Consider the following 21,487-nt stretch of genomic DNA (forward strand, 5'->3'; position numbering starts at 1 on the left):
GGATTAGAAGTTCTCCTTCTAGCTGGCTAAGAGAAGCTAACTTCACCTTCCTACTTAGTGCATTAACAACCTCATTAGCTTTGCCCAGCTTATACTTGAAGATGAAGTCAAATTCCGGCAAGAAGTCTTGCCATGTAGCTTGCTTTGGACTTAACTTATTTTGGGTATGGAAGAAACTAGTAGCAACATCTTCCGTTTTCACAACGAACCTCATCTCAATAGATAGTGATGCTACGTCCTTAGGCTATGCACCACAACAATCATCTCCTTATCGTGGATGGTGTAGTGCCGCTCTGTGTCATTGAGCATGCTGCTCTCATAGCCAATGGGATGCCTCTCTTGCATCAACCCCCCTCCAATACCAAAATCGGACACATCCATATGCACCTTGAATGGCTTGCCATAGCCTTGCCAGGCAAGCATTGGTTCCTACGTTACTGCCTTCTTCAAATCATCAAAAGCATCTTTGTATGAGTTGGATCACTCCCACACCTCTTTCTTTTTTAGGAGATTTGTGAGCTGCCCTCGTGGACTCATGGTGGGAGATCTCCCTCTCAAGCAAGATCTCGCTACCATGAAAAACTGAGATCTTGACCATCTCGGGGAGATCTCAGTCGAGATATGCCATTTTTTGGGCGTCAACTCGGTAGCCCATCTCAGTGGGTTTTAGGGTCCCAGGGCTAAAACTTGGTATTTAGCCTATTTAAGGCCTTTTGAACACACTAGTGGCCTTGGATTTGTGAGAAAACAACCCTAAGTATGATTTCTAAGTCTACCCATTGTGTGAAATCGAAATGCTGTAGGATTAAAGAATGCCAGGTTATATAACATGTAATATAAAACCATTAATGCTATATGATTAGAGAATGCAAAGTTATATAACATGTAATATAAAACCATTAAGGGATATAAATGAAAATCAAGTGTATCAAATACATCAAATAACTTAAATGCCATCAAGATAACATTCATATGAGTATCACAATCTTGACTTTTGAGAATAGAATGATAAAAGTATACAACCGTTAGAAGTTCTATATAAGTCATTAACGCATAAGTTAATAAGACAAGTAGAGGATGATTGAGCTTCCTTTGATGTTGTAGATGTGCTAAGGGTAGTTGCAAGTGAAACTTTTGCTGAAATCTGCAAAAAATTGGGCAAAAAATGAGAGTTCTAGCGAGATATGGCGAGATATGGTGAGATCTCGAGCAAGATATCCCATATCGCAGATCTCGCCCTTGATCTTGTCTCGGTTTATGAAAAAACCAAGATATCTCGCGAGATCTCCCACCATGCTTGGACTACCCTGCTATGAACCATTCGTAATAGTTTACTAGGCCAAGAAATGACCTCAACTCACTAGTCTTGGTGGGTGCTTCCCATTCCCAAATGGCACATGCCTTGTTCTCGTCCATCCTTAGCATTTAACCCCCTACCTTATGAATAAAAAATATCACCTCGTCTTACGCGAACAAACACTTCTCCTTCTTAACGTAGAGTTGGTTGTCTTTTAGTTTTTGAAGAACAACCCTTAGATGTTGAGCGTGTTCCTTTAATGTGTTGCTATAGATTACAATTTCATTTAAGTACACCACGAGCTTGTCGAGGCAGGAATGGAAGATCTTGTTCATCAAGGTACAAAATATAGGTGGCGTGTTCTTGAGGCCAAAGGGCATGACTAGGAACTTATATGCCCTGTACCGAGTCACACAAACGGTCGTTGGCTCGTCTCCCTCCACAATAAGGACTTCATAGTGTCCGGAAAGCAAGCCTAACTTGGTGAAGTATCTCACACCTCCAAGCCTATCAAATAAATCTTCAATCAAAGGAATGGGGTATTTGTTCTTGATAGTTACCTTGTTTAATGCCTAATAGTTGACTCATAGGCTTAGCGATCCCTTATGCTTTGGAACAACACTGGTGTGTCGTAGGGAGCTTCCGAAGGTTGTATAAAGCTAGCATCTGGTAACTCTTTGAGTTGCTTCCTGACTCCTCTAATTTGGCACCGGGTTCCAATTCGATCATATGGTCCACCTTCATCCTAGGTGGTAACCCCTTAGGTAGGTTCGGGGGCATCACATCCGTGAATTCTTCGAGGCTCTTCTCAATCTCTATAGGTAACACCTTCTTAGGAGCATATTTCTTATCCTCCAATAGTGCCGCCAAGTAAGTGACTTCCCCCTTCTTGACTCCTTTCTCCAATTGTATGGCGGAAAGAAGCCTTAGTTCTTCCTTGGTTCTTTGCACCATCGGGATCATGCATGGTGCACCTTCTTTTATGAGACACACCATGCTAATGAAGGGCATTGGTAATTTTTTCTATGATACACACCATGCTAATGAACTCCATACCCAACACCACTTGGAAGTCGTCATGGGCACCACCGACAAGTCTACGGTACCCTTCCATGCCTAAATGGTCATCTGAACCCTCATGCAACACCATTGATAGGTAGAGATTGCAAGTTGATGGCCTTGAGCCATCCTCCTTCCTTAGACATCTATTGTCCCAATCTCTTTGCCTCCTTCATGGAGACAAAGTTGTGAGTAGCACCCATGTCAACCATCACCCTAATTGTTTTGTCATTAAACTTGCTTCCACTTGCATCAATGCCTTTTTGTGATGTAGGGCTCTTGACATCCGTTGCCTTAACCTTGATAGCACCCAGTTGTTGTAGTGACCCCACTTTTGCATCATCCACACCCTTGTCTTTGACCAACACGTTAAGAGCTTCCTCTTAGGGTAATCCCTTGCCCAATGTGGACCATAACAAAAGAAGCACTTATCCTTCAGTGTGAACTTCTTCTTTTTGTCTTGCTTACTTTCCTTGCTTGAGGAGGGCTTGCTTGTGCCTTTCTTGGATTGATCGGCGTTGGACCCTTTGTCTCCCCCACCTTTGCCATAATGCCCCATTTTGGCCTTCGAGTGCTTATCTTTGCTAAACTCAACCAGTGACTTTTCCATTACTATAGCTGATGGATCTTGTACACCTCAACGTTGTAGCTCTTGTGAAGCCCAACCTTGGAGACCATGCATAATGTCAAAGAGATGTTCTTCCTTGGTAATACTTAGGACCTCCAAAGTAAGTGTAGAGAACTCCTTGGCATATTCCTGAATAGACCCCGTGTGTTTTAACCTCTTGATGTTTCCCACGTGTCTATGGTGCAAGTACCCCATGCCATGTCGGCATGCCTTTGTTGCCACCATAGAGTCTCTATGTCAGTTGTGTAGAGTGTCACAATCCTTATCTTAGTAGGCCCGTCCTCAATCACCATTGCCTCAAAGTACCTCTCCATGTGCCACAAGAAGTTATGGACCTCCCATGCATCCATCATTCCGTCGAGTGCCTTTGGCTTTGGCACCTTCATTTGAGGCACCTCCTGCCATATGGTGGTTCTTTTGACCATCGTCCTCTTGCATGTCTCCAACTCCCGACTGAACTCTTCAATATAAGCTTCCACCCGAGCAACCCTCTCCAACTGTTGAGCTTGAAAGGCCTCAAGCTGTTCTTGTATGTGTGCTATTGCATTGAGAGCACCTAAGAGAGACTCCTTGAGCTCCCACACAATTGTTGAGTTCCTTCCTACTTTGCTCCTCAATGTCTAGATGCTCCCTTGCCTTGGCCATTACCAACTCCACCCGAGTCAAGCGTGGCTCCATTACACCTCCAACATCAACCGACTTCTCCTTCCCTTGCACTTCTCCTTGTTGGTATTGGGCTCCCTTCTATGGACTTGCTCGCTTGGCACCACATTTTGGACTTCAGATTCACTAGCCATGATGCTTCCTCACAACCTTGATTACTTGCAACCGAAGCTTTGGTACCTAAATTGTCATAGTCGGAGTGCTCAACTAAGCCAATCACGTCAACACTTTAGCACACAAGTCATACTAGGTCAGCCTTTAACCCAACTAGAGAGTGAAATGGAAGAGAACTTGAGAGAACGAATGCTTTGTATTGCTTGAGAACTCTAACAAGCTTACAACTCAATTGCTTAATGGATACTACATAGTGAGACTCAATCGACGGAGAGCAACCATAATCTCGATTTTGTAGCAAAAAGAAATCAATTCAAGTTTGAGATCATTTCCATTATTACCCTAAACAGAAATGCCTCAATCGACGGGGAGCAATATGCATATCTTAGAGACTCAAGTAGTGCTCCTCTTCCATAAAATGGTTCTTCCTCTATCAAATGCTTTATAACAAGAGCTTAAATCCATGACTTTGTGCGGTTAGATTCCACAAACTAGAATTCACTTGAATCAAAAGAGAGCCCCAAGGTGTGTGAGTGCAAAATTACGCCACACAAAGGGAGGCCAAAATGTAGGAGAGAGAAAGCGTTTATTGCCTTCTCTACGTGGTGAGTGTGTAGAGGAGACTAGTGCTATTGTGAGTCAAAAGCCCCTAAGAAGTCCAAGTTTGATTCGACTCTCAAATCCTATCACATTTCTAATACTAAAGAAGTAGAATCCAAAAGGGAATGTGATCATTTATCAACTTAAACATAAACGCTTAATTAATTAGGTAATTATTTGTTAGCAAATTTCCGAAAACTCCCTATTTGGTTAATAATTACAAGCCTGTACACTTCCCAATGAATATGGGCACATAATTAATTATTGCCAACCTCTTATTTCATATTGGTCCCAAAATAGAAGGTCCACGTGCGTTAACGGAATTTCAAAAACTACAATTAAGCATGAAAAATCATTATTAGTTATTATGTTATCTAGAAGTAATTTATTGTAAATCATTTAAAATAACATTGCATCCAGATTAGTGATTTAGTTGTTCATAGGCATTCTAACAGAATGTTTCCTACACCAAGTAGTGGTTACTTTGTGCAATCATGCTTCCATTTATGATACATTGATTTATTCCTAAAATACTACCTAGATTCTTTTGATTTTTGGTCATGGGTGTTCCAAAAGAACATATCACAACTCAGTGACAAGTGTCTTCTCAAGTATAGGATCATAGAGACACGTCTATCAAAAAATTGTTAACTAGTAGTAGTAACGTAATGGAATTGACAAACATAGATTCTTTACCAAATATTTGTAGTAATGTAATGTTTGGGAAAATTAGTAGCAACGTAATGGAATTGACAAACATAGATTCTTTGCCAGTACACAAATATTTATACTCATGTTCATACCTTGTTCTGATTTTGACTAGGTGTACCCAATGCTGAAACATATGATGAGGGTTGCCCCATTCAAACCTTATTTGTGAATTGTGATTACCATTTTTACTCCAATCGGGTAAATAGGTCGACCCATTGGGTCGGGGCGTACTGTATTGCTGCTTGGGCTCTAGGCTTGGGCTTATCTGCTTCCATCATAGATCTCCAAAAAACTGGTCGCTCGCCAAAATATGTCGGTGCCGGTCCATCTTTGAAACCAAGTACAAGAATTTGGGTCACAACATAACAAATCGAAACACCGCTTCAACATCCACATGTAAACCCTCGCAGGGTAGGTAGTAAGAATTATTCTGCTCAATCAAAACTAGAGATAGAGCCTTAAACAAAGGGCTCAAATAAACAACTTCAACAATAGCAGGCAGTGTAAGTTACTGCAAAGTAAATGGCAGATATAGGTTACTACAGACCAATTAAGTAGATATTGTTGCTGGACACCAAATAAATAGGTAGTATGGGTTACTAAAGGCCAAATAGGTAGATATGTTGTTGACTGAATTGGGCACCATAGGTTATTGATGATCAAAGAGTTGGATATTGTTGCAATGGATCATCTTTAGGTAATAGTCTTGAGCAAGAAAGGGAATAAGTCTTTAACCTCTTTCATGTGTATGAGACACTTGATCAAGCAATGATCATCAATAATTAGCATCCAAAAGGATGAACGTATAGTTTATTTGCAATTAATAGTTTCCCACTTCTCCTTATGGTAGTGGATAGTGGTTATGCATAATGTAATTAATGTAAACTGTTTCTAGGGGTTCATAGGGCCTATGGATTACTTCCGGAAGCCCTTGGACCCCTAATTTGAATTAAGGGTATTTAGTGAGAAAAAAGAAAAACAAAACACACGTACAACAAAGAAAAGAGAAGAAGAAGAAGAGGAGAGATGAAGAACTAGTAAGATTATTAAGTCAAGACACACGAGAGACAGGTTAAAGAAAAATACAGCCCCAAAGGATAGAAACCACCAAAATAGAGCCTATGCTTTTTAGAAACCCTTGGACCCCTAATTTGAATTAAGGGTATTTTGGTAATTTTATAAATTTCGTGGTGTCCTATTTAAGCCCTATTAAGTCCAGTTTGTCATCTAGACCCTAGATCTATTTATATTTTCTCATTTGAATTAGTATTTTGTGAGTTATTACAGAGTCCTTGTCTAGTTGTAATGCCTAGTTGTGTTGGGACTTGGGATCCCCTAGTTTAAGTCCATTTTTTATTAGGACTTTATATCTACTATTATAATCCTAATTGTATCTCTCTAGAGAAAGTTATGATAGAATCATTATGTTGTAAGATAGATCGGTTAGTAGATTTGGGTGCTACTAGATTTACTTTTTGTTTTTGGGTTTTTCTTATTTAGGGTTAATTTGCTAGGATCTTTTGTAGGATCTTATATTTTCTTATAAGATTCCCACACAGGGGAGATTTGATTTGTTCTATATTTGTAAGTTATTAATATAATAAAGCTTTTGTTGCATCCTTAGGACAAAAGTCATGATTCCAAAATTCTTTCAACATAGTATCAGAGCCTCCTCTAATCCAAGAAGACTAAGAGTCCCCATCCTAGAGCTCCACCACCGCCACAGCCACCGCCCCATCTCTATCTCCCTTCCACCACCTTCACAAGGCCTCCATCACCTTGAAAACACCAGTGATAGCCTCAAACATCATCTCCTAGCTTCCGCCGCCACATGTTTTCCTTTTTTTCTCATATTGCACCACTACCAGCCATTGCTTAGCTCCAACAACCTTTTTTTATCCTCTTCCATCAAACTACCTAGTACTACTTTGCGATCAATCTACAATCACTATTCAGCCTTGTTTTAAACTTCAACAAATCCTAGAAGGATTGTTACACATCTGCGATCCTTTTAGGCTTGTTAACCCTTCGATCTCTTAGTTTTCTTCCTCTTTCTAACCTATGTCCACTCACGGCACCCAAAAAACCCTTGCACTAGGCTCTAGAAGCATCGCCTCCTTTGTGCAACACTCCTAGCACCATCCCCCTTGCTAATTGACACCTAAAGGGAACAGCGATAGCCATTACAACTGTTGCCCACTTTGTTTGAACCCTCTAGGGCCATCACCTCATGCATCTCATGTTCTAAAAATTATTTTTTGTTCCAAACCTTTTTCTTTTTGTCTTGTTTTTGGCAGTGAGCTTTTTCTCCTATTCAAACCTATTTTTCCCTTTACTGGGTAATTTATTTTATTTGACCCCGCTACCCCTGCCTCTTCTAGTACATCTGGTATTGAGGATCCTCCTGTTTCATCTTTTTCTTGGGATTGTGATTTTTCCCCTTTCAGTTTTAGATTACCACTATGAAGCTTAATGGGACCAATTAACTTCGCACGTCTTAATGTGTTTCCTTGCAGTGTGTGCTCGTGGTTTGACTGGCCATCTTCGTGGAACTTTTGTCAAAGCTTCTTCTCCTAGTAGTGCTCAAAGCTTCTTCTTCTGTCAAACCTCTTCTTGGATTTGGAGAAAATTCCCTATTTTCCATCCTTGTGCCCTTTTCGCTTTCTCTATCCAAATCTCCTCTGGATCCTCCACTTCCTTTTGGCTTGATCCCTGACATCCGATGAGTATTTTGTTCACTCTCCTTAGGCCCCGTGTTGTCTATGATACCCGTATCCCTAAAGATATTTCCCTCTCATCCTTCATCTCTAATGGTTCATGGACCTTCTCCCCTTACCCGAGTCTCACACAAATTTGGAACTCCCTCCCCCCCCCCCCTCTCGCCCTCTCCTTCCCACATATCCATCTGGCTTCCCTCCCCCACTAAATCCTTCACTACCACTTCCGCTTGGAACCTCCTCAGATCCCCCTCCCTCCTGTTCCTTGGGGGCCTCTTGTCTAGTTCAAAAGCCATATCCCCCACCATTCCCTTACCCTCTGGAGAGTCCTCAACCTTGCCCTTCCCACCCAATCTTTCCTTATTAGCTGCCATATCTCTGCTAACCTCAATTGTATCCTATGTTGGAATGGCTCAGAGGACCCTGACCACCTTTTTATCACTTGCCCATTTTCTCTTTCCTTATGGACCCTTGCCCTTGCATCTATTTGGCCGAGAGATCGAGACACTCCTTGGATTTGCCCGTGATTGGAATTGGATCTTAAGAAGTTTTTTTGGCTCCTTGATTTGTGACCAAGTTGGTAAGCTTGTCTTTGTAGCTACCATCCATCATCTGTGGTGGGAGTGTAACACGAGGAGATCGAGCTCCAAATCCCAATCCCGAGATGTATTTGGAATGCCATCCATTTTGATGTTTCTTCTAGATTGCTCTCTTTTCCCCATCCCCCTGTGCCTGACTCTCCAAGGAATAGGTTAATTGTTAGTTCCTAGAGTCTGACTTCCCCTATTCAGCCCCACTCTTGATGGGCTGTCGCTCTCCCTATTCTCTTTGTATTTCTTTTTTGCTGTCTTATATAATTCTTTATTCACCCAAAAAAAAAAAAACTCCTCCTTTTTGTGACCTTTCTACTACTCACAAATGGGGTATTTGGGGCCTTAAAACTAAGGACAGCAAGTTACCAAGCGGCTGACCACTTACCAAGGCTATAGCTCTAGGCAGAGCATGAGTGGCAGCGACGTGCGGCAGGCTGCTCATTGCTCTGCAGCATCCATTTCAGCTCGTTTTTGCGCGGGGTTTTGAGGAGACCCCCGGGGCCCCCCCCGCGCCCACAGCAAACCCCGGGGGGGGCCCCCCCCCTTTCCAGTTGCGGAAAACCCCTTTGCTGGAGGCCCCCAGTCTCTTCTGGGTGTTGTCCCCCCCCCGCTCCTCGGGGGCCCCGCGGCGGCCCCCCCTTTTTTTTTTTTTTTTTTTTTCTTTTTTTTAAAAAAAAACTATGCACCGTACAATTAACCCACCCCCCCACCCCACCCCCCATTTCCTTTTTTCCTCCCTCCCCCCTCCCCCCCCTCCCCGCTCCCTCCCCCCCCCCCCCCACCTCTCCCTCTCCCCCCCCATCACTTGTTTTTGTTGCTGGGGGCTTGGTGGCGGGGTGTTGTGTGTTGTTTTTTTTTTTCTTCCTTTAACTTGGGCAAGAAACCCCTGAGTTTGCTTCAACTCCTATAAGCCCTCTTTTACATATAAATAATGTAATAATCTGGATGTGGCGTATTACACTAATTCCTTCCATCCTCAATCCTACAACCCCTTAAACTCAAACCTAAACCCATTCCCAGGTGTGAAACTGCAATTACACCATAGTAACCAACCCGAAAACCCAATTTCCTTTGGTTCTAAGCCTGGCCAAAACATCCAAGGCCTAACCCTAACCTTGCCAACCCTAATTCCTCCAACAAATCTCCTATGGGAAGCATATACAGCAATAGAAGACTGCTGGTTCCCAGAGAGAGGATCCTGGAGTGAGAGCGTTAAATCTAGGGCAGCATTCCTACTAGCCAAACCCTTGAATTTGGTTCACATCCGTAATATGGTAAATATAAAGTAAGGATCAATGGTAAATAAATGCCAATGGAAAGGTGTAATGGTCTGGGTGTAATTTATTGGAAAGAGATGCAAAATATTGCACAAGTGGGGAGAGGCATATGTCCGCCAATAGATAATCAGAACCAAGAAGGAAACAGTAGAGATGTATTGGACCACAAAAGTAGCAGCGAGTTAGAACTGTAGATACCGATGGACCTGTAGCAGTAGCAATGGTTGTGTAGGATACTCTGCCAAAAATAGCAGTAGGCACTAGCAGCAGTTGGTGGTGGCATCCATCAAGAACAGAGTCCCCAAAAAATAAATAACTAAAAAAAGGAAACGAGAATTTGGTATTTAAGGCTACCAAATATTACCAGGTTAGAAGGACCTTATGGGGTAGGGGGATTAAGATTTGTAAATTGGTGATGATAAGCTGGATAGGATTAAGATCCGTAAATTGGTGATGATAAGCTGGAAATAACAGGACTTCCATCCAATTTTCAGCTCTGATAAAAATGAGAAAAAAGGGGCTGGTCCTTCAAAAAGAAAGCTGCTTGACAAGAAATATGAGAGAAAGAAGAAACCCGGGGCTGGTTCTACTCTCCAATTCGTGAACCAACCCCTTGGCCATAGGGCCAACCAACTCTCAATACGGCTGCCTATTTGTGCTAGTCTTTGCTATGTCTCCCAAACCCAGGTCATGGGGGTTGTTAACAAGTTAAGGTCATAGCCGTGGGTGTGCACGTGGGGTATAACCCACAATCCTTGACTAAATCTTTGATGACATGTCTTTCACATGTGCTTTCTATTCTTTCTAGTTTATTTGTTTCCATTTTGCTTCTAGCTTAAGTATCAAGCAATATTTAGGCAAACTAGATTCTTTTTTTGTTATAGAACTCTTCTATTTTTTGTATTTAGAAGATTGAATGCAACTAGATCTAGGATATTTTCCAGATGTAGAGTCTTAGTTTAGTCCTCATGTTATTTTGCTCATGTCTTTTTATTTCTGCCTTTAATTAGTTAGGAAAATAATTGGTATTATAATTGGATTTAAATCTATATAAAAACATAATCTGTGATTAGGATAAATAACCTAATTGTAAGGCCTTCTTCTTTGGCTTGCGGCATACTCTCTTCTCTTTTTCTTCTCCAATTCTTTCTCCTTTGTCAGTCCTTAGGTTGGTTAGAGGTGTTGAATTCTAGCATGCTATTAGAGGCTAGTTAATCAGTCTGAGGAAAACCTTATTCTCTCACCTTTGCTTTGTTTTCCCTTTCTTTCTCTGTACCTGGTATGCAGTCACCTATCACTGTCTTATCCGTCAAATTGAAACCATTTTTTTTTGGACAATTTACGAAGAGATCTCTACCTATAATGCTACTACAGGAGACTCATAGGTCGGAATTTTTTTCTGCCATTGTTTTCTCCAGTTGATGATCTGCTTAGGCCACAAATAAATCAGCACAAGTCAACTCCTATTTCCTGAGATCCGTCAGCCCCATCATAATCCTCTGGGATGTTTGTTTTATGCTAATGATGTTTGTTTAGCTTACAAACTAACACAGCCTGATGCCCTTATATTGGCAAGGAAAAGTCATTTCAGTTTAACTAAAAAAATAATGTTCTCCAATTTAGGTTGCTGAAGTTTTATCTAGCAATAAACAGTTTATTGGATTCATTTGAATCTCACAACAGAAATGTGCTGTCGATATCAAACTCTGCTTCGGATTGATTCTTGTGTATGATTACAGTTACAATTTTCAGTTCTAAAGACAAGTCTAAGTAGTTCCAAATTTAAACTCTTGCATTGCAACTACAGCCCAGAAGAGACAAGATGGTAGAAAACAGAGATAACAGGGACAGAAATTTTTTTGAAAAAAGTGGAATGCAGAAAATAGAAGAGAGAAGTGATGGAGAAATTAGCTAATGAGCAGAGGACAGGAGCCTAGGCTGGTTTGTCATCAGTTTGTGTGATCCACCAGAGCACAGACCAGTCAGATTTAATTCATATCTCATTTGTATATCTCAGTAAGTGCTCACATAAATAAGGCAAAAAAAAATAAAAAAAGTTACCAAATCAGACTATAACTGAATCAATTCTACCTCCTAGTTCCTACTTTCTGATTCTTATACTGAAAAAAATCCCAATTATGTAAATAACCTATATAAATGAATGCCAAGTATCAGTACGAGTCCAAAACTCATGACTGGATGTGGCCCTTCTCAACTTGATTTCCAGAGGGTTCAGCTGGTGTAACTGTGGGTCAGCTTCATCAGTAATTTTTTGGCCTCATCCACGGGAGTCTTACTAATTCGACATGATGGTTTTCGATAAGTAACATACTTACATAACCATGGTTCGAAAGTCATCAAGATTCAGTATCTCTCAGTTTTTTGAGTTAGTGGTTGGAGATGGAGGTTTAAACATTGGATGATCCTGACTTGACTCAGGTCAGTAATATCTCAGATATCTTGGATATCTCAATAATATACCAGATATCTCAGTAAATCTCAGATATTTTGGATATGGTAGGGTCTCAATGTATCTTGGTGAGATGTCAGTATATCTTGTTGAGATCATAGTATATCTTGTTATGTTCCCCTGGCTTTAGTTTTAAAAAAAACAGCTCTACACTAACTCTGCATGATCTTTGTCCAAATCAGTCTTTTGGACCATAGAGTTGACCTTGGAGATCAAGTTCTTGAACCGTGTTCACAACTCATGAGGTTCACCTGGTATTGTTAAAACATCCTTATGCACAGTAGTTAAAAATTTGCTCCAATGTTGGATTGGGACTCAACAATTTTAATTTTATCAGAATTTAATGTATATTGGATTCCACCTCAAAGACTTGGTCTGAATGCATGTTGAAATCAGTGATCATTTAGAGTTTTGAATCAATCACTTTAGTTAAAATCTTGGAAATTGAATCAGTACACCTACATGTCCTTAAAGTTCAGCTGACACCTCAAATTTAGGATGCAAAAATGGAGAGTATAGACTCTAGCTATGATATTAGATGGAACACTTGATGGAGATATAACCACCAAGGCATCAGTGACAGATGCAAGAAAAACAAGAAAAACATTTAGGGTCCCAATGGTAGATCCATAAGATAACGTTCTATTAATTAACAGATGCACATATCATATCTAGGATATCTTTCTGATGACTTAATGTTATATGGCAGCTTTAGAGCTGATTGTCAGAAAGAAAGTGATGGAGAGGCTACTTACTAGCAATACCTGGGATCTAATTATCTACCTCTGTTGAGTGACCAAGCCTAGTGCAAAAAATAAAGCCTCATTGTTTTCCTCAATGAGGATAAGATATGATCAGAAATATCTATATATCATGGACAAATTCTACAACCCAATGAAAGACGAACTTTGGAATAATTGGCTTCTTTATTTTTAATCTATGGAGTTATTTTTCTTAGTTCTGAGGACTCACCATGTAATAGAAGTGGTGGACCTGGATCCTCACTTTAGTCCTTCAGTCATTCTAAACCCTCTGGGTACCTGCCCATAGTAGTTTGAATTTGATAGCAATTATAGTTGTCAAAGAGTTGCATGTCATCATTTCATTTCCCTCCATCTTAGTAATGGTATCTCCTTTAGACATATCCTACTTTTCTACATGCTGGAGTTGATGGGAATACTTTTCTTTCAAAAACTAATATATGGTGTCCATTCTTTCTTGGATTATTTGCTCTGCAGAGACTTCTCTATCGACAGTTTGAGCTTGATCGGCATTTTGTTGAGTATTTACATGGCAAATAATTGCTACAATGTATATTTCCTACTTTTTGCATTTTTTTCCCTTTTAAATTATTTATTTTTGTAAGTTTATGGGGGATTTCCCCCTGTTTAACTGGAGTTCTTTCTTCATGTATACTAAAAGTGGTAAGAAACTACATTAGTGACACCATGAAATCCTGTCACCAGATCAAATTTGGTGGTGGATAGTTTTGACTCAATAGACGAGGCACTTACAGGCAATGAAAATTGTGAAACAATGCTAGGTGCTGTATCCCTTTAATAGTTGAATATTGTTTAACACTTCAAAATGAACTTTCAACCATTTGCTGCGTTGGTTAGTTGTGACCTTACAAAGCAGAGGTTATTTTATAAGGCAATGGACTTCATAATCGTGTCCAATAATGGCAAATGAACAAGTTTCTATTATGAGTTCCGTTGGAAATTAAACCCAAGGTCATTCATCTTGACTTGGCTCAACTTGTAGAAAGGTTAACCGTTTGATTAACGCATCACTTGTTTCTTGAAGGCCTACAAGTCTCATTCTGAAAGGTAGATGAATTGGCAGAATAAAATGGGAATGCAGCTTTTCTTTTGTAGGGTTCTGGGGTTGGGATGCACTAGGCTCAAGCACAGACTCGCTAATCTGTGGCACGGCAAGGCATCTGGCACGGCAAGGCATCTGGCACCTGTTTGATGGCCCAATCGCCTTGGGTGTACAGCCCCAATTCATCTTCCTGTGTTGGGTTACCTGCTGGGTCATCAAGGAGCCAAATTCTTCAGCTAGTCTGTTAAACTGGAAGTTCTGACATACATGACATTGAGTTGTGACTTTAGGACCTGTTTGGTTACATGAATGTAGAGGTTTCAAATCTCTAGTTCATGAATGCGAGATTAATACCCATTTGGTTGTGAAAATTCTTGGATTCATGAAATCTAGAGATCCATCTTTTTATACTGAAAACGTGAATATGTAAATTTATGGGTAGGAGAGATTTCACCCCCACTATAAAAGTGCTAAACGTTTGCGCATTCACAAAAATCATGTCGACTAAATAGTTTTTCGGATGAATCCACAAATTTCATTCCACAAATTCTGGTTAACAAAACAGCTAATTTTATGAACTATGACTCCATAAATTTGAGATCTCCTGACTCATATAACCAAATAGGGCCTTAAGTACTTCTCAGATTCATGGTTCAAATGTCAAATTATAAGTAGATATTGTAGATAGACCCTTAAATTTTTATTTTTTTTCAAAAGATATGAGCTTCATTAAAAAAAAAAGAGTTTAAGCCAGGAGACTTATTGATCAACCATGAAAATAAGTGGGACATTCTACCATGATCCAAAAAGAGAGAGATGACGGGCTCCCTTAGCAAAGACATTAGCAAACTATTACATGACCTGTTGATGAAATTAAAATGAACATAGTTGAACCTCTAAGGAGAGTCGGAAAATCTCAAAAACTAGACTAGAACAAATCCAACCTAAGGAACTATGAGCACCTTGAAGTGCCAAAATTGGAGGGTAATACTGTTAATTTGGAAGGTATTACCAGGCAAAAGGTATCAACATTGGATATATTGAAGAAGAAGAAAGGTTGCAAAATTAATGATCACACTGTTAATGCTGCGATACTTTTTTAACAGATTACAGTTGGGCATCTCTTCCTAACCGGTCGATTCAGCCATCAGTTGTGGTCCTCTCTGCCTCAACTAGGTGGAATCAGACTCAACCTTGCACGTTCAAGTTCATAATTTAATTGATGGACATCATCACTTTTTGTTAAAAAAGTTTTTCAAGGTTGAGCAAATTATATATACATTTCTTAAGTTATGCAAACTATTAAGTGAACATCCCCAAATCCTTTAGTGAAAATGCCCCCTAACGTGATTAGTGTTAGGTATAAAAGGATATACATTTTGCCCTTACAGAATCTTCTATGACCAAAAAAATAATTTTAAAAGTTACCTTAAATCTAGTAGTTCACATATTCAAGGGTATATTAATTTTAAATTAAATGATATATGTAATCTGCTCTTTATAATTTTTATTGCTAGTTAGATGATCCCAAAGATATCTCATTTGCTTCTTTGCTAATGATATTTTTACTTTTTTGTTCGTGGATGAGGAATTATTACTATTAAACTTATTTTAGATTCAGTCCCCATTTTTCTAGATTATAGATAGATAATAACTATAATAAGAGTAGCATTCACTTTAATTGCAACGTTCCACCCTCTCAACACAAGCATCTTTGCTCATTGCATAAGTTAGAGAGATGACGTTCACTCTTTGTCTTCATAACTAAACTCTTTTCCTCCATATCAAAGATTTTAATTATTCTTTCCTTATAAATAAAACTCCGAAAGAAATTAGCTTTTTTCTAGAAAACAAAATGAGACACTTTACCTCTGATAGCCCATCCCGAATGAGAGTCCAATTCGTTCACCATGTTTGCTCCAGCTTTGATTTAGAAATTTTAAAATCTTCCCTTATTATTTTTATATTAATATATGGAGTCATAAAGGTCAAGATAAATTTTTTATCATTCAATAAACAACTTGTATTTCATAGAAATTGGGCGGAGTATAATCCTTACTTTCCGAACTTTCAGGCATCAAGATTCTTCTCAAGCATGGATGACTATCATTAGGGATTCCCAACATGCATGTCCCCAAAAAAAAAAAACCCCCCAAAAAAAAAAAAAAAGGCTAGGGGCCAACTGATAAGTACAGAATGCTGTTCCATTATAAATAAAGGATTGGGAGCTAACTGATAGATATATATAGAAGTGAAAGAAACATGTGAATCAAACAATTAAAGAACACCAGTATAGACACAAGGCATTGATCTAGCTAAATTAGGAAGTTTCTAGAGCATTCCATGTGTGCAAACCTGATATGGTCACTAAGCGAATAGATCAAACCTTTTAGACCAACCAAAAACTATAAAAGACCCAAGGATTGAGCTCAAAAAGTGTTTAGAAAAACACCAATGACAAAATTAGTAATTCTAAGCATCTTCATCACTTGGAAATGAATAGGAGTCCTTTGCACGTGCCTTATTTAGATTGTTAAAGTCTATATACATTCTCCACTTTCCATTCGACTTTGGGGAACCATAACTACATTTGCCAACCAAGTAGGGAATAAAATAGGCAAATAAAGCCTAACTCACTTAGCTTTCTCACCTATTCTTCAATAGCTAGAATCTTGTCAGATGAGTACTGTCCCCCGTCTTTTGCTGTTTTGACGAATGGGTCGACATGTAATCTGTGTTCTACCACTTCCCTCCGATTCCAAGCGTGTCTTTTGGCAACCAGGCAAATGATTTTTGTCGACTGTATGAATGTTGTAAAGCACTCTCGAGTTCATTTTGATCAGCTTGAACCTCACCTAATCCCATTCTCAAGTTGAAATTTTCATTTTTTTGATGTTTAATAGATACAACTGCTCCTATTTCATTCATTGTTGTTCTTCCAAGTATATATTGAAAAGTTGAGACAACTTTAACAACCATAAAGTTGACAGTAAAACTTTATGTCAGTAGAACTTTCACCTAGTGTAACTGGGAGTAGTATCACAGACTCTCCTAAAAAACCATATAGGTTCATGTTGTCACAACAATTTAGCATCACCAAATTCCATCTTCTGATATGCCTCATTAATAGCAACTCTACTGATGCTATAGTGTTAATCAGGTTCTTGTGTACCAATCAATTTGCAACAACCGCCTTAATTACTACTGCTTCAGAGTGTGGCCAATGAACTCCCTCCATGTCTTCCTCTGAGAATGAGATTGATGGCTCTTTCCTTGTTACCTTTGGGTGTTTTTCAGCTATTGCAGTGTATAGCTCAACTGCTTCATGTTTCCCGACTGAATGCTACATTTGTTCTCCAATAATAATCAAGATCAGGGAACCAAGATTCTACTTCTTGGAGGTGGCCAATGCTTCTTGCTGGGCAAACTTCCCTGCTCTGGCTCATTAGAACCTTCACTCCTCACTGTTGTCCTTACCTTGCTTCTTGAATTTTCTTTTCCTTCTATTCATGATATTTTCATCTATATTCTAGAAATAATGTCGACCAGTTGGTCAGTAATTCGTTGTTTTCCCGCCAGCAAGTCTATTCTGATGTCCACTAAGATTAGCTTTTCAATGTCAGCCTTCAACATTCCACTCTCATCTGTACTGGCCAACATCTCTTGGTATCTACAATACTTTGTATGATCACAATCTTCTCTTCCTACTTTCTCAAATGATAATCGATGTTTTGCACGTTTGCCTTCATGAAATTGTCTTATAGGTACAGATAAGCATTTGCCTTCATAAACCTTTTGTCTTGATAATCTCTATTTCACGGGGGCCTTGTGAAAGTCACTTTCAAGAACTCTCCTCCTCTCTTCCCCCTGATCAATGGACCCTATCTCATGCCGAGAGAAAAGAACTGATAAGTTTGAGTACCGGAGGCATCTACTTAGAAGTTCATACTTATCCTTCAGAGGTTCCAAAACCCAAGACTCATCAACTCCTTGTTAGCTAAAGGTGTCAATCAAACCCACCTTGAGCCTAGCCCAAGCCCGGCCCAACTTTCCAGACCAAAGGTGGGTTTGGGTTACAAAATAATTCTCCCTAGCGGGTTCAGGTAGGGTTCAAGTTAAAACTCGGGCAATGCCCACCCTACCTGACCCTGTGTTAATTTAATTAAATTAGAAGCATATACAAATTTGATTTTGAATAACTACTTAACCAAGTATCTTACCAACAACCCTAAGGGATTAGCTTCGTTGGCATAAACTAACACACACTTCATAAGTAAGAGGTCAAGAGTTCAAAATCTCCTTGGGGCCATTAACCCATGCTCGTTTGTTTTGTTAACAATGGATAAAAAGTTAGGGCTGCATTAGAATATATCAGACGGGTCGGGTTTAGAAGAATCTAGCATGGTAGGCTTGAGTTGGGGGTTCTGAAGCTGAGTAGGGTTGGGTAGGCTTTGGGTTTTGGTATTTAGCTGTCCAGGGTAGGGTTGGGTTTAGACTGGCCCGACCCAAGTCGGCCCATTGACACCGCTATCGTCAGTAGTTCCATTCTCTAGAGCATTAAAATCTGCAATCTCATTAATTTAAGATCTCAATTGATTCTCTGGTAATCCTTGTGAAAAAGTTTCTGATTGGTTCACCCATTTTCTGCTTTAGTGCTCACAGATTTGCCATTATTTTTTTCAACTTGATGCAACTTTCAAATCAATTGACAAAAAGTCTTCTAAAACTCGAAATAAGTCCAAACAGAGCCTTGCAGCATCTGCAAAAACCAAATTGTAGCTGCTCATTTAAGAGAAACAGGAAACACCTTGCAGTAAACACCATCATCACATCATTGAAATGATTAAGATGATAGAGTGGATCTGAACTTCCAAAGTATAACACCAATTTTGAAATCTTGAATCCTCTAGGTAGGGAAGCAACCATAATTTCTTTAGTAAAAGGATGTCTTCTTGGTAAGATCTGATAACTTGGATCACTTCATTGATACAATCCTTTTATCTTATCATCCAAGAAGCTTAGGACTATATCTCTGTTTTAGGTGTTTTCCTTAGGCCTTTTGAGCTCAATCCTTGGGCCTTTTGAGCTCAATCCTTGGGCCTTTTATAGTTTCTGATTGGTTTGAAAGCTTCAATATGTACACGTGTACTTTCCAATTTAGCCAAATCAATGCCTTTTGGTTGTAGAGGTGTTATTTGATTGCTTGATTCATGTCTCTTTTATTTTTGCATCTATCACCCTCCATGCTGATATTTAACCCCCAAGAAAATTTATCTAAATGTGGTTCCAAGGCGCGGCTTGGAATCTCCAATATTATTCCTATTCTGAAAAACATAGTAGTTGTTTTGGATCAAGATCCTATATGTATCTAAGATTTGATCCCTGGCTCTCAACTATTATGGATTTCAAGTTTGTTAAAACATATGGTGAATACAGAAATCAAGTGTTATTAGCATACAGTGGATTTGTTCTGTAGTTCTAGTGTTCCTCACCTAATCATCCTCCAAAAAACTAGAGTTGCAATTTCTCCAGCTAAAGATTTCGGTATCATACCCTATGTAAAAAATGATATTTTTTCTTCCCCCCTCCCCCCTTCTTTTCCCAAAAAAAAAAAGAGCATGACTCCTAAATGCAAGACTTCCTGTGAAGGCTCATCTTTTCCAACGGATCCAAAATGCTTCCTTTGTGGTCATGCTAAATTGCTAATGAGTCGTTTTGATATTTATTTATTATTTTTTTCTTGTTAATGCACTAAGCGAGTATGGGCCACAAGATTATTAAGCCTAAAAGAAAAATACACCTCATTTTCCTCCATACTTTTAATTTTGTTATTTGTTACTTATTTCATAAACTCCGTCTAGGCAATAAACAATTTCATTTTTTCCCCTTTTCTCTTATCATCATAACCTACTATCTTGTTTAGCGGGGTGATCAATCAGCCAACATCTGACCTGATCCGCGTAACAGCCCAGTTGTGGTTATAGTGCAATCTCCTTAGCCTCTCGGGCCCCCCCCTCTCCCTCACCCAAAAGTAAGAATGCTATCTCCTTGCCTTGATCTATAATGAACATTGACTATCGTATTCTGAATTTGTGTGGGGAATGCTAACCCTAATTTAACCCACATAACCTAGGGTTTTGGGGTTTGGGGTGAGGTATTTTCAATTGTAGCAAGGCCAATTCTTTTGAGCATCGGCATTCCTAGCACTACTTCAACAGCTGGTATCCTAGTAGGATTTAGCCTAGCTTTGCAACATAATTGGAATATAAAGGAGATTTTGTGAAACAATGCTTCTAATGAAGAGCTGCAAAATCCTTCTAAGGAAAATACTTGGATGCTGGATTATTTGTATGTGACATAACCGTATATAGCTTCTTATGTAATGTTTAAGTTCAACCAAATACCCACCCCATTTACTAGTAAGACTTCAGTTTGTAAATCTGCTATGACCTTGGGTAACCATATAAAGCCACCAAGATCTGACTCCTAGAGTTCCTGGTTTCCTGCACCCTATGCCCATGAGTGCACCCCAAGCTATATTAATATGTGATTGAGGGCATTTCAAGGTTAATACAATCAAAACAAGCAAGCAAGAGTATCCAACTAGAGTGCATTACAACCGGGTAATGTGAACTCCCTGGGCAAAACCCTAGTGTGGGCCCAAAGGCCCCACCAGGCTGGTGCACCTAGGGCTAGCCTAAGCCATAAAAAGGGGCAATTTGGTAATTTTCTAGCCCTAATTAGCTGTTGATTTTATTTCAAAATGTTGGTTTTAATTTTCTAAATCATGTCTTCAAGTCTTAACTGAGTTAATAGTTGAGTTCTTGTGTCATAGTGAGTCTTTCTTTTAACGGGGACTCTTATGAATAATTAGGTCTCTTATTTCAAGAAGAATTCTTTTATTTATGCGAGATTTGGTTGTAAGGGGCATCCTTACTTATAAAGGCAACCCTAGTTGAATTTACGTCAATTTCTCAATTGGAGTCAGATTCTTTCTTTCTTAATGTAAGGCTACAAATACGTTTCTCTTCATTGTAAAATCAGTCTACATCGAATAAAATTGGAGAATTCTTGTGGAAAACAAGTCGTGGTTCCCTTGGGAGGGCCATGGCGGATTCTTAAGCTTCTTGCCTTAAATTGAAGCAGTCATCTTCCAAAACCAGCAGCCTTCCTCCAATTCCAACAGCTTTTCAGGTAAGTCCACCCCCCAGCCCCCTTCCCCACCCCATTATAACCTGTACCCTCCCCTTCCCCTTCCTTCACAGCCCCTCAACCCTCTTTCCTTCTCCCTGTGGTCCATCCTAATCCCCTTCCCCACCATTGTGATCCCTCTAGAGCCCTCTCCCACCTCCCTAGAACCCTGCAGCACCCCTTCCACCTCTCTCTCTCCCTCTTATTTTGACTTGCGGCACCACACCCCCCCCCCCCAAAAAAAAAAAGGAAGAAAGAAAGAAAGAAAGAGAGGAAGAAGAAGAGGAAGAAAGAACAAGAAAGCAAGAAAAGAAGAGAACAAACTAGAAAGGGTTGCCCAAGA

At 39.6% G+C, this 21,487-nt stretch overlaps 1 protein-coding gene across 1 annotated transcript in view; it reads left to right on the forward strand.

Moving 5' to 3' along the window:
• Positions 1–14,249, forward strand: part of LOC149011218 (Thioredoxin superfamily protein) — a 38,609-nt gene extending 24,360 nt beyond the window's left edge. Inside the window, exon 10 of the mRNA XM_089161298.1 lies at positions 13,368–14,249. Coding sequence (XP_089017424.1) covers positions 13,368–13,430 — 63 coding nt within the window. The 3' untranslated portion in view covers positions 13,431–14,249. The remainder of the gene's footprint in view (positions 1–13,367) is intronic.
• The last annotated feature ends 7,238 nt before the right edge of the window (positions 14,250–21,487 follow it).

The sequence above is a fragment of the Hakea prostrata genome, chromosome 7 (genome assembly GCF_041222555.1).
Source record: "Hakea prostrata isolate BN-2017 chromosome 7, UWA_Hpros_2, whole genome shotgun sequence".
In the NCBI taxonomy this organism is placed as follows: Eukaryota; Viridiplantae; Streptophyta; class Magnoliopsida; order Proteales; family Proteaceae; genus Hakea; species Hakea prostrata.